Here is a 25,805-nt window from a genome sequence, read left to right on the forward strand (position 1 = left end):
GAAGATCATATGTTCATTTCAAATATGAGTTTGAGAAATTGTTAACCAAAGGTATTGAGGGGTAATAAGACATTCAGGCAAAGATTAACCATGATCTCAATGAAAGGTGGAACAAGGTCAAGAGGCATTAAAAGCTTCTTTCTATTCCTCTCTAATGTTGAGGTCCTTGAACAGCCAATCGCTAGTATTACACAAACTGACAAATATTGCCTTGGAAGAATCCCTCCTGAACGAAAAGGAAACTTACTGAACAGTTGCCTCCTTGAGAAGAGTGTCGTTATTCATTAGAGAACGGACATCTGGAAACAAAGAGCATTTAGACAGAAAAGCTGATCATTTAAATCTGTAATCAGAAAACGAAGTTCAAAGAAATATTTGTTACATTAGTCAAGGTTAATACGTAAATTGTACATTGCAGTAAACATCTGTTAATTTAAAGTGGTTCAGTTCAAGTTACTAGCTTTTTTTTGAAGCTCCAAACTGATGAGCCAATGGATGATTCTCCGATACTAAAATCTAACTCCTGGGGTCAGGGCAATTCAGTTGAAAACAGGAGAAATTGGCACAGATCACATACTGTCAATGCTAAACACTCCCAACCAAACAAGCAATTATGGTTGAGGAATTGCCAAATGAACATTAAGTTGTGCACGACGACTCTCTGTAGCAATACGTTAAAAAAAATGATTTGAAAGGGAGCTGAGGGGCAACGTTTTCACAGAGGGTGTTGTGTGTATGCAATGAACTGCCACGGGAAGCGGTGGAGGCCAGTACAATTACAACATTTAAAAGGCATCCTGATGCTTGTATAATAGGAAGGGTTTAGAGGAATACGAACCAAATGCTGGCAAATGCGACTAGATTAATTTAGGATATCTGGTTGACATGGAAGAGTTGGACTGAAAGGTCTGTTTCCATGCTGTACTTGTCTATGATTTAAGTTAAAAATAACTGACTATTTTGAAAATGTTTATTACTGATCTAGTGGCCATTGAAAGTGTAATTTTAGATTACGAAAAGCTCACCATATACAAAAAAAAGCATTTCAGTAACTTATTCCTGATTGGACTATTAGTTTGGACAGAAATGACAAAAAATTGAAAATTAACCTAATTAAACAGACAGCCTTTTTGAGCTTAATTAAAATTACAGTTACATCCAATATTAACCAAGTCATATTCTGTTATGAATAGATTACAGTATCTCCTGTCCTGAGGAAATCTCACATGCATATCAAAGCCACCCGATTACTTGAGAACTGCTGCCACCCAGGCTGGCAACCTCACGAGCACCAATGCACACAATAAACCTCAAACAGAAACCAATAAATAAACCGTTTATGGCACTGATAAAAGGAAAGTACTACCTGTGGCAGTGGGAAAACATCTTGCCTTGATCAGATTACGTCATGGGATCCTTACACATTTCAAAAGTTTGTTTTATTTCACCTACAATTTTATCTCAAATATTGTGTGACTTCGATTCTGTAGCTTTTTACACTAGAACATCAATGACTCTGGTTGATAAATACAGCTGTCTTCAAAGCAACTTGACAGAGAATAAATGAATTAGGTAGTATAACATTCCAGCTGAGCAATTATAGTTAGGCTTTTTGATAGACTTAGGCCTACACTGTCATTGTGAATAATTAAACCTTTCAAACTGAAATTGAACTAGGGTGTCAAGTCAAAACAGCATGACTTATCAGAAGGTGCAGTTTTGCAAATGTCAGAACATAAACCAAACTGACTTTTAATCCCTTGCTACTGAGCTATTTTGCATCCAGGTTGCAACATGTCTGGGGATCCCATGGACATTTAATTTTTAAAACAGGTAGCCGCGTGGGACCTTTGTCAAAAGCCTTGCTAAGATCTATGCAGACCACATGAACTTCATTACCTTCATCAATTCTGCTTGTTACTTCCTCGAATAAAATTCTGTCAAGTTAGTCAGACTTGGACAGCTAACATGTGATGCCAAGTGCTGACAACAGCACAGGTTTAGTTGTTGTACTAACTGAGGTCATCATGAAGGCCCTACCTTCTCAACCTTATCCCTTAAACAAGGAGTGGTGACCCTCAGGTTAAACTCATCACCAAATTTCTCTAATGAGAGAGCAGCCTCACTTCCTTGAATTCATGTTGACAATCCTGCTTAATTGTGCTTGAGACATTTTAACTTGTCTCAAAATAGATCCCATAATTTGCCAGCAACAGAAATCGGCACTGGCTGACCTGTCACTGAGAAATGTGAATTCCAGGTTCCACAGACCTCAAAACATTAAGAAACAAAACATTTGCTCATGCCAGCAATCAGGTAATGGAACAGCAATTATTATTAATCCATATTGCCATACTTGGGCATAGCTGATGGCTTTGATCAAAGAAAATTACAGCATAGGAACAGGCCCTTTGGCCCTCCAAGCCTGCGCCAATAACTGATCACTGTCAACAGGTTACAGATAATACCAAAAGACTGAGCATCTTTCATTTACTCACCATTGAATACTTCGTTGAACTCTCCTGGTGGTGCATGCATAATGAAGTTGGTAGCTATATTCACCTACAATCGAAACAGAAATTGACATGTTTAGCAAAACTGTAGTATTCACACAATAAACAAATTTGGAGGCAGTTTATAGCCACAGCCAAGACCTTCTGTGCCAGCATCCTGTCTCCACATGCACCAACTTACCTTGAGGTAGAGGTTCGAGGGTACAACTTTGTGAACGAACAGTTTTTAAACTTTTTGCATTACTTGACCCCTATCTCTCACCAACCAATAACTTTGTTCATTAGAATACAATTCCAAGCTCAACCAATACACCCTGCCATGCAGTTATCCTTGCCCACAGGAAGTGCGATAGTAAAATGTGACATGAGAACGATCAGGGCCAAACTGCAATTTTGCAAACAGCAGCAATTATCAGCCACTGCTGATAGTGATGCACCTTTACACAATCCCTTTCATATAGTTAGAACATGTAGAAGTACAATCAATTCATCACTGGAAACGTTTGGCAAGCAAGTGTAGTAAAACTACTGTAAAACTAAACAGAGTCCAAGATAGTACTCAAAAATCAGGTTTAAAAACTGACCTTGAACTGCAGCGGTCTCAGATTGAAAACTGTGGTACAAAAAGTCTGACACTTCTTTAGCGAGGAGTACTATTGGTGATTGCAAGATTTCAAAATGGGTTCAGGAATGATATTCTACAGCCATTTCCACTCATCTCAATTAGCTTGCAAAAGATTTGCTGTAATATATGGACGGGAATGAAAGACACTGGATGGAGCCCATTAAATTGAGCCAAGGCACTAAGAGTTAATATAAGTTCTCAATCTTCGAGCTGGAGAAAGAAAATTAATTGTCACATTAACACATTACATGTGATATGTGTCAAATGCTGGAGGTGGGTCAGGTTCCAACAGAGTGAGAATGGCTGGAGCTGATGGTAAAATCAGTTAGTTAAATAAGTACTACCTGAAAAATTTAAACTATTTTTAAACAAGCAGCTTCCAACACTGCTGCCACCCCCTAAAAAAAAACAACACTGGCTGACAGGGAGAAACAGTAAGTGATTTAGATTAAAGTTAGAATTAGAATTAGGTTTCTTGTCACATGAGGTTTTGCACTTTGGAAAAAGAACACAGGCTTGGACTATTGTCTAAACGGTAAGAAAATTCGCAAATCAGAAGTGTAAACGGATCTGGGAATGTTGGTCCAGGATTCTCTAAAGGTTAACTTGCAGGTAGAGTCCGTAATTAAGAAAGCAAATGTAATGTTGTCGTTTATCTCAAGAGGGTTGGAATATAAAAGCAGCGATGTGCTTCTGAGGCTTAATAAGGCTCCAGTTAGGCCCCATTTGGAAGACTATGTCCAATTTCGGGCCCCTCACCTCAGGAAGGACATACTAGCCCTGGAGCATGACCAGCAGAGATTCACACGGATTATCCCTGGAATGGTAGGTTTAACGTATGATGAACGGCTAAGGATCCTGGGATTGTACTCATTAGCGTTTAGAAGGTTGAGAGGGGAGATCTAATAGAAACTTGCAAGATAATGTATGGTTTAGAAGGGGGTGGACGCTAGGAAGTTGTTTCCGTTAGGCAGGGAGACTAGGACCCGTGGGCACAGCCTTAAAATTAGAAGGGGTAAATATAAAACTGAAACGAGACGACATTTCTTCAGCCAGAGAGTGGTGGGCTTGTGGAATTCATTGCCGCAGAGTGCAGTGGAGGCCGGGACATTAGATGCCTTCAAGGCAGAGACCGACAAATTCTTGATCTCAAAAGGAATCAAGGGCTACGGGGAGAGTGCAGGGAAGTGGTGGTGAAATGCCCATCAGCCATGATTTAAATGGCAGAGCGGACTTGATTGGCCGAATGGCCTTACTTCCACTCCTACGTCTTATGGAGTTATGTACTTAAGAGTGTAGTCAAAAGTTTACAAAGTTGTCACTTAGGGCACCATATAATGTACAAGGTACCTATGTACAACATCTTAGGAATAATTTAGAAAAACAAAGAAATAAAAATGTTCAGCATTACAGTCCTACAAGCAGACTGCGCCAAACTCAGTTTTTGCCGCCATGGATGCCAGGCAACCTCACTCTAAGCCAGGGTGTACTCCCTCACCCTGTGATGGCTCGACAGTCAAGCCGATCTTCTCTACACTGCACAAACCCACTCCCCAAAACGTAAAGAAAAAAGTCCAAGAACAAAAACAGTAACAGCAGATGGAGGAAATTAGTTTTGGAAAGGAGCCCACATGTTGCACTGCTACCTAGCTGCCATCTTGATAGATGACGATTTGGTAAATGGGAAGAAACTTGGGTACTGGAGAATTAACAAAGTTTGTCTTTTGTCTACCTGATCATGAGAAGATTACGTGCAGTACCAACACAAAAGGGGCACACGACTAGTACAGCTGCTCTTGCAGAGAGCTGGCAGAATGGTGGGGGAGCTGAATTGCCTCATTCTATGCAATAACTATTCTATTCAAACTATTTTGTGAAAAGGAACAAATGAGCAATGTTGCTTTAACTAAATCAACAGCAACTGTACAGACCAGTGGAACTAAGATGACAGGTAATGATATTCCGATTTACTACCTTCAGTCTGACATAAGGCACTCAAACCAGCAAGGTTTTTTGTTTGAACTGCCACAAGAGGAAGGGATAACTGGGAATGATAAGAGGCACCCATCACATTATCCAAATTTAGGACCAACATTTTCCAGTGGTGGTAGCTCAAGATCCAAATACTGCAGTTGCAAGAATCACAAGACTTTGTGACATCTTTTCTGACTCCCAGGATGACCCAAAGTATTTTACAGGTAATGAAGTACACTTCAAATCCAATCAATGGAGTAATGTAAGAATGTGGGAAGGCACTTCGTGCAAAAGGACATCCTAGCAACAGCAATGTGGCAATTGCTACAGAGGGGTCTGAAAGGGTTAACACTGACTCGTCCTACAGGCACCACCCACTGATGTGTCATACAGACTCGTGGAAGGATCAACTCAAGATATTGAATGAATATGACCAAACATCTAGCTGTCCTCAAAGACCCCGTAATAATGTCAATAATACAGGTATTTCCTCTAGTTAGTTGCTAAAATGCAATAACCTTAAGATCTAACTACAAGAAATTCTTGTTAGACAAGGAGATGGTTTTCTTCAACCACACCAGACCAAGGAGGCCTTGTAGCTCCACACATTTTTAAGGGTTGGTGAGCAATTTCTTCATGAACACATACTCAGGAAGGGTGGTGATTTGGCCTATCCATATAACTAAAATAGATAGATCATTTTTTTTGATCTGCTAGAAGAGGGTTGAATTTTGATTTCAAAACCAAGGACAACAGCCTTAATCTCTCGAATAGTGCCACTGGATGCGCTGAGGGTTTGACTGAATATCTTGTCTAAATACCAGCACCCTATGATCGAAGTATACAATCTAGACTGACATTCTATGCTACACAGTAAGGATATGCCTTTTGCTTGAAACATTAACATTTCAACTGCCTGTGCAAGATGCACACAAGAGCTCAAGCTGCATGACACTCCTCAGTCAATACACCTCCATCAACCAGGTGAGAGGTTTTCTAACAATTTGTGTGCCATGTTAAACCTAACTTGGTTGATGTGTTTGTCTACATAACACAAACCAAACCTAAAAATAACGTATTGGTGGCAGACTGTTTGGGGACAGATGGGATTTGACAAATTAAAACCCATTTGTTCATTGCTTGAATCCATTCAACTCACTTCTACAGCACTTTGCTTTCAGTGTGAATGTTGACAAGGCATCATACAAAACAGCATAAAATGTTACCAGAAAATACTTGGTCTACTAATTCTTTAAATACTGCATTTTACTGTCAAAGCTACTTGTTACTGAGGACAAACAGGTAGTGCTTGCCTTCTGCTACCTCATAATTTGACCACTGTATACATGAGCCAAGGCAGTGAATACCACCAAGTGGCTGCTATTACAGGCAGAACCCAAGATGATCTACAGTGAATGTAAACCCTGTTCATAAAAGCCAAAACAAACTGTTATGCAGGAATGTGAATTCTTGGTGCTGTCTCTCATCCTCTTCACAATCCCGGGCCACTGCAGGCAAATATCAGATAGATCTGTGCCTGGCCAGCAAATCATATCACGTTTTAGGAACAGTTCAACACCCACTTAGAGAATGAGACAGTCATTGTTTGAGCAAGTTTTTGAACGGGCTCAATTTCAATACTTTGCTGTGAACACAGAATTAAGCTGCTTGAAAATTGAGAAGTTACAATTTTTTGCTTGTCTTGCAGACTCAAGACAGGTAGCAACAAAATAAACCAAATTATCTGAGGAAAGCCACAGAAGTGGAGCTTGAAACCGTAGCCTTTGAGATCAGATTCAGGGCTCAGCCATTTAGTCTTGAGGTGACGGCTTTTTTTTTAAAACAAATAGTTTCCTGAATCTTTGGAGTTCCTATCCCAAAGAATTATAGAGGTGTCATTGTTCAGTATATTGAAGTCAGCAGATGTTGTTTCTTGGATAGTAAGGAAATTGAGGGATTTGGTGATAGAATGAGGAGGTGCAATTAAATTTTGATCTTACTGAATGTTGAAGGGTAAGGGGACAAATGATCAATTCCAAATCCTGTTTCTGTTTTCCTGACTCTCAAGATAAGTGTGCCACCAAATGAATCACAAGACCTGCAAGTAAAGCTGACATAATGCAGCTGAGATAAAAGAATCACTTCAAGATGCTGTGTCCTCCAACTAATAGGTTGTGTTCTTTCCCCATGCTCAGAACAGAAAGACTTCTCAATGATGCAGCAACCTGGCAAGGGAATACTCAGATGGAAATACCAGTCAACATTGCGCGACTAGAGCCAAAACCAAGTACTGGATTCCAAACCAAAAAAATGTGCATATTCCAATGAAGCAGAAAGCAGGTGGCCCAAAAGCATGGAAACACCGATAGCTACAGAACAGAATGCTATCAGCCAAATGATTAATAAGTGCTCTTCCATTTACAGTATAATACCTAAACTTATTGAAAATAATCAGCATGAGATTGAATTGTATATTTAGATGGTCAACATTCTACCATTAACAAAGTTAGAGATCAAATTAACATTATCTGGGGTTTTCTATCCACTGAAGTGAATGATTAGGTAGAAGTGAATAACCATAGGATGGAAACGTAGCAGATGGAAAGGTCAGCCATCATGGCATGTTCAGGAGTGAGCAGCTTCGGATAATGCAACTATTTGTTGGTGTCTGTGTCACACATTGTTCCCCATTGCTAAACTTTCACCTCATCTCCCCAGGATGCCAATCAACATGATCACTTTTATTTCAAAAACCAAATCACCTTTCAAAACCGAAGGTAGCATCTTGGTTTAAATCCATTCCTACTTCCAGGGGGAAAACCCAGAGGCACTTATAGCTTGAAACAAGCTGTGACTGAAAGGCTGCAGTTGCACCTGTGATTAAATATTAGAAGTGTTTCTCAGTGCACAGGAATAGAACCAATAGCAAGTAACTGACCAGAGCAGCAGCATGTTAGAAATATGTCGCACATGTATTGTCGATTGTCCAACTCTTCAAAGTTCTGCAGTGAAGTTTGATCAGCACCATGGCATCATGAGGCCTTATTACCTTAAGAAACCTGGATCTCTCACATTGTCTACTTTAAAAGGTTACTGGCTACAAGATTTAGGAGTAGAGGCAGGCTATTCAGCCTGATGATCTCAATGCTCAACTCTATTTACCCTCTTCCTCACAATCGGAGACTCCCTTGCTGATTAAAATTGTGCATCTTGGCCTTCAATGTATATCTAATGATCCAACCTCTACTGCACTGTGATAAAGAATTCCACAGATTCACTATGTTCAGATAAGACGTGTCTCATTTCTCTTGAATGGGCAAACCCTCTAATGAGATTACGCCTCAGCGTTAGACTCTTTTACAAGAGGTAGCAGCCTTTCCAAATCTACTCCATCAAGTCCGCGACTCTTAGGTGTTTCAATAAGGTAACCTCTCACTCTTCTAAACACTTGGGACAGGCCCAACCGATTTAGCATCTCCTCATAAGACAGTCCCTCCATACTCAGGATCAGTCTCGTTATCTTCTCTGGAGTGCCTCCAATGTGCCAGTACAGCAGACCTTGTTATAATCAGCACCCTCGATAAATCAGAAAAAAATTATATATCACAAATGTTGGAAATTTACTGCATTATCACAATCTCTGCAATATCGGTGCAGTCAGTTGAGGGTGCAAATGAGAACATTATCTACTGGTAAGTTTTATTCAAGTTACATTATTAGTTAAGTGACTTATGCACTAAATTAAGCACAGCAGTGACGTCTAAGTCCCCTGCATTATGTTTCTTTTACTTAGTGTTTTTAAAAGTTGATTATGTAGACGTCTTGATCCACTACAGTATCAACCGGGACACTCCTGGCCCCACAGGAGCTGGTTAATAAACAGTTTACTGCATAACCTGTCTAAGATAAGTGGTCCAACACTGTTCAGTGTTCCAGCTTTGGGCTGACAAGTAACTTCATTTTAGCATGACTTCCCCTTTTTAATATACTACTCTCTTTGAATAAAGGCCCATATTTCATTTACTTTCTCCATTAACTTCTGAACTTCCATGTTAGCTTTTTGTGATTTATGCACCAGGACTCTCAAACCCCTTTGTGCATTAGCTTTGTGCAGTGTTTCTCCACTTAAACAGCTCCTCTATTCTACCTGCTAAAATCCATAATCTAACTTTCTCACATTACATTCTGTCAAGTTTTTATGCACTCACTTAAACTTATTTCCTTTTGCAGACTCCTTGCATCATCATCTCCATTTGCCTTCACACACAAGTGTGCAAACGTGGTTACTGTACATTCACTTTCCTTATTCAAGTCATTAATGCAGATCTTAAATAATTATGGATCCAGCACTGATCCCTATGGCACTGTACTAGTTACAGATTACCTTCCTGAAAATGACCCCTCATCCAAATTTTCTATTCAGTAGTTAATCCTCTATGTTGATACACCACCTCAAACACCATAGGTTCTGTTCTTCTGAAGCCTAACCTGAGACATTACCAAATATACATCTTCTGCTTCCCACCTGTCTATTCTGCTTCTGAGTTCAAAAGAATTTAAGTTATTTGTGAAACATGATTTCCTCCTGTTTACTCTTCTTCTTCATTTACGTAGTTCCAAACGCTTGGCTATTATATCCTTTACAAGGGGCAGCAACATTTCCTAAATAACAGACTTGAAGTTTTCAAGATAACAGGCAAAGACAGGGTAGATAAAGATGTACTATGCCTCGACAAGTGGAAATTCCAGAACAAAGGGGCATATTCTGAGAATTAGAGCCATACCATTCAGGAGATATGTTTGGAAGTAACTCTACACAAAAGGAGGCAGGGGTTTGGAACTCTTCCACAAGTGGCAGTGGATGCTAGATCAATTGTTAGTTTTAAAACTAGATTTTTTTTGTTAAGCAAATGTTAAAAAGGAAGATGGGCCAAAGGCAGGTAGATAGAGTTAGGCCACAAATCAGTCATGATCTCACTGAATGGTGCTCCAAGGGGCTGAATGGCCTATTCCTGTTTCTGTGTTATCATGTAACTGTTTGTCTTGTTTCTAAAATAAAAAGTATTACAATGATAGGTTTCTAATCCTTCAGAATTTTACCAAAAACTGAACATTCTTGGAGATTACTACAACTGTCTCTGTAGTTAATTCTTTAAATATCCTCAGATTCAACCCATCATCAGGTGGTCCCTAGATACCATAACTTTGGCAGTCAGTCAATGTAACATGAACATCTTTGCTACCATTTTGGCTGGCTTTTAAAGAAAAAACACAAATGAGACAGTAAAAATGTGAACAGTACAGTGTCTCGGTACAATAGGTCACATGCTGCACTTAAAAATACTGCCCACTGCTCAGTTGCCGACAGCCACTTTGGACCTAAGCGGTTAGAAGCCAGTGGGGGGGGAAAAGTCTCATCTCAAAGTTAGGAAATGGGGGGTGATTACTTCATTGCCACATAATCTGAAGCAGATTGCCTACAGATACTTCCTGTACAACATTCAAAATTAACAGCACATACAGATCAGAGGTGTGAGCAACAAATTGACTCTTGCTATTTGCATAAGAATGTTTTTAATACATTTTTAATAGTGAAGTGCAAAAGTTACGTGAACTAGGTCGACAACTGCAAAATTTCACTTCCTCAGTCCTTCACTGTCAGAGGTGCCAAATCAAAGTAAAGCCCCATCCACTGTTTGGACGGATGAGCCATGGCACATTTCAGAGAGGAGCCAGGCAAATGATCTTGTGCAAACAGTTCTCCTTTAATTGCAAAAGGAACACCATCAAGTTCACTCCAAGACACCCACTGTTCTGACTGGGAAAGTGCAGATCCTTCAGTCAGTGAGCCAAAATCCTGCAATTCCCTCCCTAACAGCAACTGCAAGCCTACCTCCAAGCACCGACTGCTGTGGTTCAAGGCAGCTCACCACCTTTTCAAGGTTAACAAATGCTGACCAGCCAGCAACACCCACGAATGAATCAAAAATCTACCAACATGAGCAGTCCATTCTCTCTGTCTGGCATTTACCAAGCTACACTCAAAGTCCATGGGTGGGGGAAGAAGGAAGAAAATTTCCCCCAAAGGTTCCAGAATCGCCCCTGAAAACTGAAACAGTGGCAGCCAAAGAAATGCATCCATCCACAATGTCTGTGGAACACAGGACAGCTAAGTTACTGTTGCTCCTTTCAGAAACCCTGGCTCTGAACAACAGGCTGCTCCAGCTCAAAGTCCATATTTCCCTTCTCTCATTCTTGCTGGACCTCAAGATACAGAATCTATGAACAGAGGAGCTGCAAGGGCAGGAATGAGGAACTGCCAACTAGCATGGTGTGAATTAGCATACTGTCTGGAATACTTATCTGACGCCTGAATTAGTGACCCACTGATTTAAGTACTCACTGCCCACAATCTACACTGATGTAGTTAAAATGTCGAACTAGTTTGCAAGTACAGATACTGCTGACAGCTGCAATGCTGCTTCCCGAAATGGTGAATTTCATAATGCTGAGGTTCTCTAAAGGCAACCATTCATTAAAATATATGTGGCAAAGGTGGTGGTTTATTTTAATGATGGGAGTGCATGTTGAGATAAAGTAGTAAGGGTGCGAGATAGGCCATCACATTGAGGGTAAAACCAGCCCAGTGTAAATCTGCAGTGACGTATTCCAGTGCTTCTGCACACACTGTGCACTTGTTTCCGATGCAGGGAGTTTCACACAGTCACCAAAAACTGCCTGCATTCAATATGAATTTACTGTGTTCTCTGTTCAACAACTTCTGATCCTGTTCTGACTTAATTGATCACTGGCTTCAACACCCAAAGTTATTAAAGTAGATGTAAACACAATTTCAAACCTTTCAATTACACACTTACTTCTAGGTCTGATAGATGAAGAAATCTTTTGCAAAGACCCTTTCATTACAACTGTCAGAAAGATACTTTCAGCGTAAGACGTTCAACATCATGGTGATATTTCAAATGGTACCTCAAATCTTCCAAACCAACCAGCTCCTGAACAGAATAAGCCCACGCCAGAGAGAGTGTGAAAATAGAAATTCATGCCTGCAATTCTAATTAAATTGGCACCATCACCCTTCAATAATGTAATGAAAAATCAGCACTTGAGCTTTCAGCCAGCATAGCAAAAGGTTGCAGTTTGTGAAATTTATAATGCTATTTTTCTTTCTGACTCAGTCTTCTCAATGCATGGTGAGTTCACACTAGATTGTAGATTATGTTGTATATTTACTTCATAACTGTGTCTCAATAAGTTTTGTCTTCCGCGAAGGAATTTTGTTCAATACTTGCTGACTTTGAGGACAGCAAGGAACAAATTTGGGATTTCAAAACTGGGGAACCTCAGGTTTTAAAAAAAAAACTGTCCCATTTCAACATAACATCAGCAACCTCGTGCTGGTGTGGAATTTTAAACACAAAGGATGTGGACGTCACTGGCTCGGTCAGCATTCATTGCAAGGATACACAACGTACTCTAGGTGGGGGATTTCAATGGCAATTAGCGAGTGGCTTGGCGGCAGCAGCAGGACATAGCTGCCGGAATGAGTCTGTGGTAGGTAGTGAGGGAACCAAGAGGATAAAACATACTTAACCACATTCTTACCAATCTGCTGGTTGCACATGCATCGATCTATGACAGCCTCAGTAAGACTGACCACCCAAAAACCCCATGGATCAAGTGTCATCTTGATGTTGAGAATACTCTCCATTGCATTGTGTGGCTACCCCACCACGCTAAATGGGATAGACTTTGAACACATCCAGCAACTCAAGGCTGGGTATCCATGAAGTACTGCGGGCCATCAACACCCAAAGTGCACTCCAGCACAATCTGCAATGTCATGGGCAGGCATCTCCCACTCAACCAGGATCAAACCAGGAGAGTGCCTGAGGGCATGCTAGAAGCAGTAGCAAGTATACCTAAAAATGAGGTGCCAACCTGGTGAATCTATCAAACAGGCCTACCTGCATGCCAAACAACATAAACAGCAAGTCATAAACAAGAGCTAAGCAACTCCACAACCAATCTAAGCTTTGCAGTCCTGCTGCATCCAGTTGTGAACATGGTGGACAGATAGGCAACTCAGTGGAGGATGCTCTGCAAATATTGCCATCTTCAATGATGGGGTAGCCCAACACGTCAATCCAAAACAAAAGCCTGAAGCATTCACAGCAATCTTCAGCTAGAAGTGTCATGTGGATGGGCCTCTTCCAGAGGATAGAGCATTCCAGAAACCAGTCTTCAGCCATTTTATTTACTCCATGTGATACCAAGAATTGGCTGGAGGCACTGCATACTGCAAAAACTATGGATTCTGAGAATTCCAGTACTGAAGACTTGTGTTCTGGAATTTGTCACTCCCCTAGCCAATGTTCCAGTGCATTTACAACACTGGCACCTATCCGAAAACATGGAAAAATGCCCCGGTGACAGACTTAGAGATATACAGCAAGGAAACAGGTCCTTTGGTCCAACTTGTCCATGCCAACCAGATATGCTAAATTAACCTAGTCTCATTTGGCCCATATCGCTTTAAATCCTACGAGCCTTTTAAACGTTATATAATTGTACCAATTTCCAAAACTCCCCAACAGCTCATTCCATACATGCACCACCCTCCGAGAGAAAAAGCTTGCCCTCTTACCTTAAACTTGTGCCCTCTAGTTTTGGATACCCCCACCCCGGGGAAAAGACCAAAGCTATTTCCCCTATCCATGTTCCTCGTGATTTTATAAATCTCTCAAAGGTTATCCCTCAGCCTCTGACACTCCTGAATTGATTAGGATGATTTTCTCTGCCTATCCCTGGAGCTCAAACCCTCCAGCCCTGCCAACATCATTGTAAAAAAAGAGTTGCATGTAGTATTCCAAAAGGGCAACCAATGTCCTATACAACCACAAACTCCTATGTTTGATGCTGACCAATAAAGGCAAGCACACCAAATGACTTCTTCACAACCCTATCTACTTGCAACTCCACTTTCAAGGAATTACGATCCTGCACTCCAAGGTGTCTTTGTACGCCCTGTACACAAGAAGCAGGACAATTACTATCCCAATCTACTCTCGATCAGTGATCGAAAGTGTCATCAACAGTGCTATCAAACAGCACCTACTCAAAGATTCCCATTTTGGGTTCCACCAAGGCCACCCAGCTCCTGACCTCACTACATACTTGGTTCAAGTGTGGACAGAAGGGCTGAATTCCAGTGGGGAGACAAAAGTGACAGCCCTTAGCATCAAGGAGCAAACTCTCCACTGGCTGGAGTCATACCTGGCACATCAGAAGATGGTTGAGATTGTGGGAGGTCAGTCATCCCAGCTTCAGGGCATCTCTGCACAAGTTTCTCAGGGTAGTGTCCCAGACTCAACCATCTTTAGTTGCTTCAATGACCTTCCCTCCACCAAGGTCATAATTGGAAATGCTGACAAATGTTTGTACAATGTTGCACTTTGGGGAGGCAACTGCGTAGTGGTATTACCACTGAACTGTTAACCCAGAGACTGAGGTAATGTTGTAGGCCTTGGGTTCAAATCTGGCATAAGAGACGATTGAATTTGAATTCAGGAAACATCTGGAACGGAGAGTCTAACAATGACCATGAATCCTTTGTCAACTGTTCGGAAGGAAATTCTCAGGTTCACTAATGCCTTTTATGGAAGAAAATCTGCTGACCTTACCCAGTCTGGCCTACACGAGTCTAGACCCACAGCAATGCAGTCGACTCTAAATTTAGGGGCAGGCAATTAATGCTGGCCTAGGTGAAGATGTCCTTATCACATGAAGTTAAAGAAAAAGCATTCGCAACTTCAGATACTCAATCAGTCCATGTTCAAACGCAACAAGATCTGGACAATGTCCAGGCTTGGGCTGACCAGTAACATACACAAATGCTGGCAATGGCCATTTCTAATAGGACACAATCTAACCACTGCCCTTTGACATTCAATGGCATTACCACTGAATTCTCCCACTATTTACTGCAGCGAATAACCTGACTCCCCAAAACTTGGCCATCATCAGGAGAGTGATGGAATACTCCTCACTTGCCCGGACAGATGCAGTTCCGACAATACAAGAAGCTTGACATTATCCAGCATAAAGCAGCCCACTTCCTTGAAGTGGTAGCCACAAACATTGATGTCTTCCACCACCAACAATCAGAAGCTCTAGTGTGCACTACCTGTAATGTTTACCACAGAAATGCACAAGATCCTCATAGAGCACCTTGCAAATCCAAGGCCACTTCCATCTAGAACAGCAAGGGGAGCAGGTACATGGGGACACCACCCCATGCAATTTCCCCTCCAAGCCAATCACCATCGTGACTTGGAAATATATCAACATTCCTTCACTGTTACTGGGTCAAAATCCTGGGAATTCCCTCCTTGAGAGAATTGTGGGTCAACACAGCACACAGACTGCAGTGGTTCAACATTGGAACTCACCACCAACTTCTCAGGGACAATGAAGGACAAGCAATGAATGCCGGCACAGCTGGCAATGCCCACATCCTACAAACAGCATGCAGGAAGAACCTTGCCTCCCACTGTGAAGTAACAGTGTGCAGCAAAGCCCCTGCTCCAGTATGGAGTGAAGGAAGAGTACATGGCAGCAATCTCACACCAATACGGAGTAACAGCAGTATGCAGCAATAATCCTGTTCCATTGCACAGTAACATACAGCGCACAGCACAACTCTAGGTTAATTATTCTACGCCATCTAAAATTGTAGTTTGTAAGTACAAGCAAGTATTGAGGCAAATGGCACGTTGTTTAATCCCAGGGGACAGGAATATAATAGTTGAGGAATTTTGCTATAGTTGTAAAGGGTATTGATATCACTCAAGTTGTAGACTAGACAGCAAAGTGATTATTTTTTGTGGCAAAACCATTTTCAGCGATATTAATAAAACTGCAAATAACAGTACTTTGTAATGCAAGGATGGCTGCAAGAAACATCTATGTTCTACAAGGCTGCCTGGCCACATTTGTTCAAGAAAGATAATTCTTGCAGCAATATCCAAAAATGTTTGAGCTAAAACAGTCATAACCTCACTCAGACTCTAGCGTAATTTCAAACAATCTACATCTAGACTGAGGTAGCTAAGGTCGGTGAACATCATACAAGGGTGGGAGCACTGATCAGTATCCTACTGCCTAAGGTCATGCTTGTCAAGAATGAGAATGGCTTTTCAACGAAGATGCATAAGGTCACTGCTCAGAACAGGTTCTTCCAGAACTTGATCAATAGTTAAAGAAACAGGATGACAGATGAACAGAATTACAGTGAGGCACATTTCTGGCTTGCGTTATTGAGAACCTCTGATTGACATGGAGTCCAGTTTTCACATAGTTATACCAGAAATTACATGACATTATTTTCAAAATCATCACAATCAACTCATCTTTACAAAATGACCCATCTTTCCCCATAGTCCAATCATCACTTCACAGATCATGAAACAGTCCACCTTGCACAAGGCAAGACCTGGGCAACATCCACATTTGCACTGAAAAGTGATCAATGATATTCAAGTCAAACAAATGCCAGGCAATAAATAAGAACCAAAAAATTGCTCATCCTTGGCAATGTCACTGAATTCCCACTGAAGGTCACTGCAAACCAGAAAATTAACTGGACCAATTTCAATTACCACAAAGACTCTGGGAGTCAGAATATGGTAACCAGGCATATTTCAGGAATGTGATAGTACAGTCTCCACATTTTGGAAAAGTAGAGTTGCAACACAAGCTTGATGCTATCAAGAGCAAAACAAAATCTGTTTCTCATCCCCAAAGATCCCTGGATGGGTGTTATTCCAACTTTCCCACTGCTTTCTCCATAAAATTTGCTTTCAATATTACTTCATTTTACTTTATGTCCATTTTTATTTGATTAAACCACTTTGCAGTACTCTCATGAACCTCTAGGACAATATGAGCAGGAAGAAACCATTTACCCACTTGAGCCTCTTTGCTATTACACTAAATCATTACCAATCTCTCCGCCTCTGATTTGAAAACTATTGGTGATCTTGTCGAATAAAAATCACAGGTTTTAAAAATGTTTCCAAATGTCAACAGCTTTTTGATGGCAAAAGCCTCAGACTCAATATCATAAGCAAGTCAATTCTAACACCATTCTTAAAGCCCTAACTTTAATTTTAATGGATACTACCCAATCCCTTAGTCTTACAATTTGCAACCTTGCCTTTAAATCCATTATGGTCTGACTTCATCTAACTTTAATCTTCTACAGCCTTAAAACTGAATACTTGTTATCCTCCAATTCTAGACTCTTGTCCAGCACACACTTGTTTTTAAAGAACTGCTCTTGCACTGGCACCCCTAAGTGTAGCAACTGCAAGAGTGGGGGGTGGTCGGGCTGAGATACTAGGGACTTGTTAGGACAGGAATATAGATATTATTGCCAATACCTTAAGATCTGGAATTACCTTCCTAAATTACCCCACTTCTTTCCTCCTTTAAGTCAATTAAAGCTTTGCTGACAGTGTTGCTTTTCAATATTTGTCTCAATATAATGTGGCTCTGCCAAATTTTATTTGTTAATTGCTCGTAAACCATCTTTGGACATCACTGCCAGGCAAGTGTTATATAAACACAAGCTGGTGTTGCAGTACCAATGTGGCACCTTGTTCCTTCTAGGGGAAGCTCAGAACAGTGTGTCCCAAACTGTTTTCTACTGTGATCTTGAAAATTGTCATGTCAACTCATTCACAGATAGGGTGAGGAGGAACTGAAAGGAAGAGAGAGCTTGTTAAAGCACGAGTACAGATTTTAATTTGTCAGAGCTCCCTCACAGCCACTGCTGTCTCAGCCCAAACAATCCCAAAATTTCAGTTTACAGCATCACTTCAAGTACTGATACAGATTTTATTTACCCACTCACATCCATTAAAAATGCAATTAGATCACCTTTTGACATTCTTTGCAATGTTAATAGCTAGATAGTTGTTCAGCTTCGAGAGCAGACCAGCTGCCACTAAGGATTAATGCCATAACTCCTTCAGCTGGTCTCTCGGAGGGAGAGAATGAGAAGAGTTTAAAAATATAGTTGCAATTGTCATTAATGCAGAATGAGCACATCTTGTAAGCTTTTCTTGCTGGAACACTTCTCGAACTGTAACGCCTTTTGGCTGTACTTAACTTCCTGCTATCTCCAGTGAGTCATCTGAATGTTACCATTTCAGGTAAAAACAGTGCATTTAGCAGAAACCAACTTCCTCTTGCTCACTGGTGCAACTAGTCACAAAAGCAACTGCGTTACTTGACTGCAATTCAGAGCGCACACAGTACAAAAACCCACAAACAACTGTCAAAATGAATAACGAAAGGATGCAGCACAGGCGACGTTCATTTGGCCGATCGTAATTGCACTGGCTCTATGAATGAGTTTTTGAATGAGAATTTCCTGTTTTCTTCCCCAGAACTCTGAAAAATAAAAGACTATATGGAAAAGTTTCACTTTCATGACTATTTTAAAACCCTCCATGATCAAATGCATCTATAAACTGGGTAAACAATTACAAGTTGGAAAAAGCTACTGAGGAATAATGGAAGTTCAGATTAGTATGTCGTTAACAACAACTCAGTAGCCAATACTTGGAAGAGTCAGGTGGGGAGTGAATCTGATTCTGGAGTGAGCACATCATCTAGGCTGACAGTACCTCTGCAATATTGACAGGAGGATGCTATCTGTTCCACTGAGTTGATAAACTGACTGAGGGCCTATTTGGCTACATTATACAGCCCATATGAATCCATCAACTAATCTGGTAAATCCGGTCACTGCCTCTGCTGTGCAAATTGGCACCTATACTTCCAACATGAGAACAGTGACCACACTTCCAAAATATCATTACTTAACAAAAAAAACACTTTAGGATGTATGTGGAAGTTTCCAAACAAATGCAAGTTCTTGGCAAAAATTAATGCATAAACATGGTTTAATCAACTATTATCTGAAACATGACCATTGCAGGGCACTTCTAAGTTTTGGGTTACTTTTTTAAAAACTGACAGCAGTTTGTGACACCAACATTACCAGAATTCACAAAAAAATGTTTCTTTGCACTGAAATTAAATCCAAAAGCAGAGTACCTAGAACATATCATTTTGTAAGCTGAAAAATACACACAATCCAACTGCAGCACCCTTAATCAGTGTATGAGGTGGTTTATTATAAATATACCCCAAATATACTGTCTCAGTGTCAATTATATCAGCAGAGACTTCGAGCAATTGAGGAGTGTGCAAGAGAAAGTCCCTGCCTACTTGCAGACAATTGTTGTTCAAGTTCACATATGTCTCAACTTGAGAAAATCTAACAAGCAAATCTGCAGCTAAGACATATTTTTAAAAAATCTTCTACTTCAAAGTGTTCCCTTCTGAAATTAAAAATGCATTTGAGATTCCGGGATGGCAAGATTCCCATGGAAGTAACCATTCGGAATTCTCAAAATATTACCCCCACGACCTCCACTTAAATCCCCAGATGTATGATGCATCACAGAGGCAGCAGAATATCAACAGATACCATTTTGAGAAAAGCATTAAAGAGAGGTAAAAGGGTCAACTCTCGCACTAAAATAAAGACTTAGATTTAGACAGCAATTTCCACGACCTCCGGTCATGCCTAAGGAAGCTCCACATCAGTCAAATGCTTTTGAAGGACCATCATTTTTACAATAGAAAACATGTCAAAAACATGATTATCTATTTTAATAATATTAGTCATCTAAGTGATATAGCCTGAGACAACATCGAGAGCTTACATGTTCTTCAATTCTGTTACCTCTACTGGAGAGTGCACATGTCCTCAGCTTCATCTTTCATCTGAAAGATAGTACCTCCAACACAGCAAATCCCCTTCCAGGAGATTGTGCAATAAAATCTGGGAAGATAGACTGCTATCCTTGACAGATGCTGCACACTGTTCAGTAACTCATACAGACTTAGGTTGCCTTGGTCTTGGATTTCGACTACAAATGGCCAAGGGTGACATTGATATTGAACCATTTAACAAAATGACAGGTGACTCAGTTTAACTGCTTACAAACACGCTGTTCAAGTTCATAAATGAATACCTGAAACTTAGGCAGTAGAGGGTAGCTGGTGACTAGTCCTGAAGCGAGTAATAAAGCAATACCTTAAAGGGCAGATAAATCAATTCTTTTTAAAAAAGTGCTCAAGCATCTGATATATCTACAGAAAATCTAAAGTAATGAGATAATGGGAACTGAGGTTTTCATTACCAGAGAAACAGGGATTAAGTTCCTAATTTTCTTCAAACTAAGATCCAAGACACTTTCTTCTGGATATAAAGAAAAATCCTGAAGTGCTCTTAGGCTGCTCATTTTTGACCTCCGTGCCCAAGGGCCAAAATCACTAAAATTTCTAAAAAAAATTAACCACCAATAAATCATCGAATTGATTAATTGACACGCAAAGCCCATAAAGATAAATGCCTCAGGATTGTGTCCTAGGCCTAACAGTCTTGAGGTGCTTCATTAATGACTGGGCCTTCATCATTTGATCAGGAGTGAGGATGTTTGCACAATATTCATAACTCCTCAGTTACTGAAGCAGTCCATACCCAAATAGAGCAAGATGAGAATATACAAGTCTGGGCTGATGAGTGACAAGTAACAATCACAACTATCAGGTAATAACTATGTTCAAGCAGAGAGATCTAACCATTCCCCCTTGACATATCCATCATTGAATACCGCAGTAACAAAAATCTGGAGTTTATCAGTGACCAGAAACTGAAATGGACTTGTCAGATAAATAATATAATTACAATAGCAGGTCAAACATAAGGAATCTTTCAAGTAAGTCACCTCCTGATTTCCCAAAGGCTAACCACCATCCACATGGTAGGGGTCAATAGTTCTTCCCTGTTACTGGATGACAGAAGTTCTGACAACTCCAGGCTGCTTAAACAGCATCTTCCAAGCCCATGACCACTTCCATCCAGAAGGACATGGGTACAATACATGGGAACACCAAGTTCCCATCTAAGGCACTCACCATCCTGACATACAAAAATCAACTGAGATAATGGGAACTGCAGATGCTGGAGAATCCAAGATAATAAAGTGTGAAGCTGGATGAACACAGCAGGCCAAGCAGCATCTGCGGTCCTGAGATGCTGCTTGGCCTGCTGTGTTCATTCAGCTTCGCACTTTGTTATCTACAAAAATCAACTGTTTGTTTGGTGTCATTGGGTCAAAATCCTCAAACTTCTTCCCTCATGGCATTGTGCGTCTATTTACACCAAGTGGACTGCAGTGGTTGAAGAAAACATCTATCAATCAATTGAGGGAACAACTCTGAATGGGCAATAAGTCCTGGCCAAGCCAGCAGCATCCACATCCATGAATAAAATAAATAGTACTCACCTCAATGATGCATAGAACTACTCAATTGGCAACTGGTATGCATATGACACATGGAGCATTTGAAATACCCCAAGGCATTGTAGGATATTTGGACAAATATTATGAAGAGGGAGCACAGTGGCTCACAATACCAGGGACCTGGGTTTAATTCCTGGCTGGGTGACCACGTGGAGTTTGCATACTGTCCCCACGTCTGCATGAGATTCCTCTGAATGCTCTGGTTTCCTTTTAGAGTCCAAAAGATGTGCAGGTTAAATGGATTGGCCACAGTAAAATGCAAGATAACAGGATAGGGGCGAGGTGGGATGCCCTTTGTATGGTCAGTGCAGACTTGATGCCCTGAATGAGCTTTGTCTGCACCATAGGGATTACATGATTCCATTTGAGGAGGAGGAGGAAGTACGAAGGGAGGTGAGTAAAAACCTGAGTGAAAGAGGGATGTACTGGGAAGAGACTGGTCAGTGACATCACTCAGGGAGTTACAATAATTACGATGCCAATGTTTACTGTACACACAATTAACCTTATCCTAAAATACAAATGAATCTCTTCTAGTGACCAAGTCTTTAATATGTCCACCTTCAATATGTACTAGTCTCACCAAATCTGAGAAGTGAAAGATGGTTTAAAACATTTTCAGAAAATTGTGCGCTGAAATAGAACATGCATGTGCTATCAATGAGCATAACCTCGCAGGTCACTAAACAAGTCAACAGATGCCAAGTTCACGGAGTTGACTTTAGCAGATCAGACCAACTATAATATCTTAACTTTTTTTCCTGGAGGCAGTCACTGAGGAATGTGATATGGTTGTGAAAATGAGTTTTAACTATTACCCAATACCTTAATCTCCTTTAACATGACAGCATCAAGTCTTAGCTAAAGATGCTCACTGATGGCCAACAAATTTCAATAGCATAGTGCCTTTAATACAGCCAAACATTTCAAGCATCTTCAAAGGGGTACCTGAAAGCCAAATACATGGAGGGAGCAGATCGAGAAGGAAAATCAAAAGAGCTGCAGATGCTGTAAATCAGGAACAAAAACAAAGTTGCTGGAAAAGTCAAGCAGGTCTGGCAGCTCCAGTGGAGGAGAAAACAGTTAACATTTCGGGTCCAGTGACCCTTCCTCAGATAGAGGAGATTGATATTGGAAATGAGGCTTGAATTAGAAGATTGCAGAGCTAAAAGTCTGAGAGGCAGGAAATGGCTAATATATTTTTTGGGGGCTGGGAGGCACATCCATGTAGTGACGGGATATGAAAACAAAGGCTAGAAATTTTAAATGAAGGTGCTTCTAAAAGTTGGAGCCAATGCAGATAAGCACAGAAACGACAGGTTCAAATCTAGAATGCACGTCACAGAGCTTCAGTTAAGCACACTTTAGCACAGAGTAGATTGGAGGGTAGTCAGGAGATCATGTAAGTGCATGATCAATCAGAAATTTGAAATTTTCCTCAAGATGTAAAGTGTCCGGAACACAAGGGTATTTTAAAATTGAAACCATTTCCTGAGTAACAGCAATGGCAGGCATAGTTTTTTAAAAAAATGCCAAGTGTTTGACTGAGAATAATTCAAACATTTCTCATCAATAGGCAGCAGCTGCGGCTCTTTTTAAAAAAAATGTAATTTCTACCCCAATTGCCAGCTGTCATTCTGCAATTTTCGCAAAATTACATTGAAAGCCCATTAATTGCAGTAGTGTGGAGTTCGCAGTTGGCAGTTGAAAAGTTAATGCTCTTTCATGCATTAGAACTCTTCATCAGCACTTTTAGAACCTCAAAAATTGAAGTGAACTTTCAAACCTTCTAGTGCACACTTTCAAAGACGGAACAAATTGGACATACTTGCATACCTCCTTTGCGCAGCCCCAGTCTACACCACACCCACTGTTTGCAGTTTCACCACCATTGTTCTACTTTACGAGACAAGGAAGTAACCTAGTACTAAATTTTAAGAATATGAAACTCCAAAAAAATTGAAAGGCCACTACCCAAAAAGATACAAGGCTACAGATCAAAAATTGATCAGTCTCTGCCTGTACGGTTTACTTTAAGTCAAGACAGCTATAACCTGTGGAGCCTCACCCCATTTAAAAAATACATTTTGCCGCTATTGTTTGAAGGATGGTTTAAAAAAATGCTGTGCATATCTAGACCTTTTCACTACACTATCATTGGATAACCTGCATTTCCTTTGTGCTGTCCACGTAAACCATCCAATGTGGCTATAAAAATAGCCAAGAGAAGCTCCAAGGATCAAAATCAGTTTGTAAGCAAGATAAAAGAAGCTCAAGTAAGTGAATAATGTGAAATTCAGGAGATTTAGTGGAATTATTTCACTGTAATATTGGAAGCTCATCTGGAGGGTGGCAGTACATGGGACTCGCAAGTATTTCCCCAACCTCAAGTGGCTGAGGGAGCAATTGCAGGTCCCAGGAACTAACACAGCTCTCTCTGCAAATAAAAAAAAACAAAACTACTGCATATGCTCGCTATCAAATAGAAACAAAATGCTGGAGAAACTCAGTAAAACATTTCAAATTTGATAGGACACTTCTTACAACTTTAGTTTGGAAGTAAAACATTAACTCTGTTGCTCTGCTCACAAATGCTGCCAGACCTGCTGAGTTGCCCCAGCTCTATTTTTTCACTTTGAAAATAGTTTGGAAATTCTAACCCTTTAACACAGTCACTGAAGTCACAAGCCAAATTTGCAGTCTTAAAAAGTGACTCAATCAAAATTCACTAGAAGCTGACAGAGTAGATGAGGGCATTAAAATGGACAAGAACCAAAAGCCAATCTCCAGGGCAATGAACAGTCCATTTACCAAACTTGGCAAATCTCCTACCTCTGCTGCACACTGGCTGCATCACTGAAGCAGGTATCAAATAGAGTACCCTGCAAAATGTCAATAAGAGTGCAAGCCCAGTCTTGCAGACTGGTTACTCTCAGATCGTACGTAAGGAAAAAGTTAATTGACAGAATTCCACACTCGCTCAAAAATCAAAGTTGCAGCCTCGCACGCAACTTAATCTACCAAAAACTAAATCACAGACTGGGTCAGCCTCCACCATTTCCACTTGGAGTGGTCAGATTTGTATGGCGGGGGAGATAAGAGGCAAATAGTTAATCATTGCCGACCTGTTCTCACTACTCCAAAGGCTACTTCAATTCAACTAGCTGCAACATGCCAAAAAAAAAGGAACCCACTTGAAAGGCAAGTGGGAACAACAGTTTCCCAAGGCTTGGAGGGGAGCAACAGGTGGTAAAGTCTTCTCTAGTAATAACCGGACTCCTTGAGGGTGGGTGAGGATCGATCGACCCCCTTGCCTCAGCTGATGAGGGGGGGGGGGGTGCGTCCTCGGAGCCCACGGCCCGGGTGATAGTTTCTCGGTCCCTCCCCCTCGGGCTGGGGCTTCTCGGTCCCTCCCCCTCGGGCTGGGGCTTCTCGGTTTCTCCGCCACCCTTCCCAAGGGAGGGAGTTTCTCGGTTACTGGGGGTGTAGGTTGTCTCCGCTCCCGATACTGACTCTCACGGGCAGGAAGGGCCTGTCAATGAAGGCAGGAGCTCCAGCCCCAGCCGGGCGCGCGAACGAACCAGGCGACACAAGTTATCGCGTGCCGTTGCGGGGGTGAGGGAAGTGAAGGCTGGATGAGGTGGCCCGCCCTGTCAGTGCCTGCCCGCTCCCAGGCCGCTCACCCTGTCACGGTCAGAAAGCTGCTCCTCCGCCGCCGCCATTTTGAAGCAAGCACTGTCGCCGCCTCGCAGCATCATGGGAGTTCCCGCCTAGGGGCGGGGTTTGGGAGGAATCCTAGCTCAGGCGCGCCGCCCTACAGCCCGGAAACTGTACTGCAGGCACCAGGCTCCAGGGAGCAGTCACTGACGACTCACTGAGCCCTGCAACACTGCCCAGTGAGCTCTGGCCATTACCTACCCAGAGCACACCATAACTACATAGTGACCACTTGCCCACCCAGTTTCTCTCTAGAAACATAATTAATTGGGGATTTTACTAAGTGTAATCACTGCTGGAATGTAGGAAAAGTGGCAATTTGTGCTTAACAAGATCACCAAAGAACAGTCGTGTGGTAATGGCAGGTGGCATGATTTTGTGGTAGCGGTTGAACCAGAAATATGGTCAGAGCGATGTGCAGGATGTCACTCGGTGCTGCATCCTTCAACTCAGAATGAGGAAATACCGAAGCACCCCACTGAAGATAGCTGCATCCTTTTCAAACAA

The 25,805-nt window shown here is 41.3% G+C and overlaps 1 protein-coding gene across 2 annotated transcripts in view; it reads right to left on the bottom strand.

Moving 5' to 3' along the window:
• The window catches only part of capza1b (capping actin protein of muscle Z-line subunit alpha 1b), a 60,097-nt gene that overhangs the window by 22,602 nt on the left and 11,690 nt on the right, over positions 1-25,805 (bottom strand). Inside the window, exons 1-3 of one of the 2 annotated variants that reach the window (XM_048553409.2) lie at positions 25,265-25,339; positions 2,499-2,562; positions 248-299 (exon numbers count right to left, since the gene is read on the bottom strand). In XM_048553409.2, coding sequence (XP_048409366.1) covers positions 248-299; positions 2,499-2,562; positions 25,265-25,339 — 191 coding nt within the window. Of the gene's footprint in view, positions 1-247; positions 300-2,498; positions 2,563-25,264; positions 25,340-25,805 lie in introns of those variants that run through there. The other variant, XM_059653323.1, reaches the window with a different exon arrangement.

The sequence above is a fragment of the Stegostoma tigrinum genome, chromosome 21, assembly GCF_030684315.1.
Source record: "Stegostoma tigrinum isolate sSteTig4 chromosome 21, sSteTig4.hap1, whole genome shotgun sequence".
NCBI classification, from domain to species: Eukaryota; Metazoa; Chordata; class Chondrichthyes; order Orectolobiformes; family Stegostomatidae; genus Stegostoma; species Stegostoma tigrinum.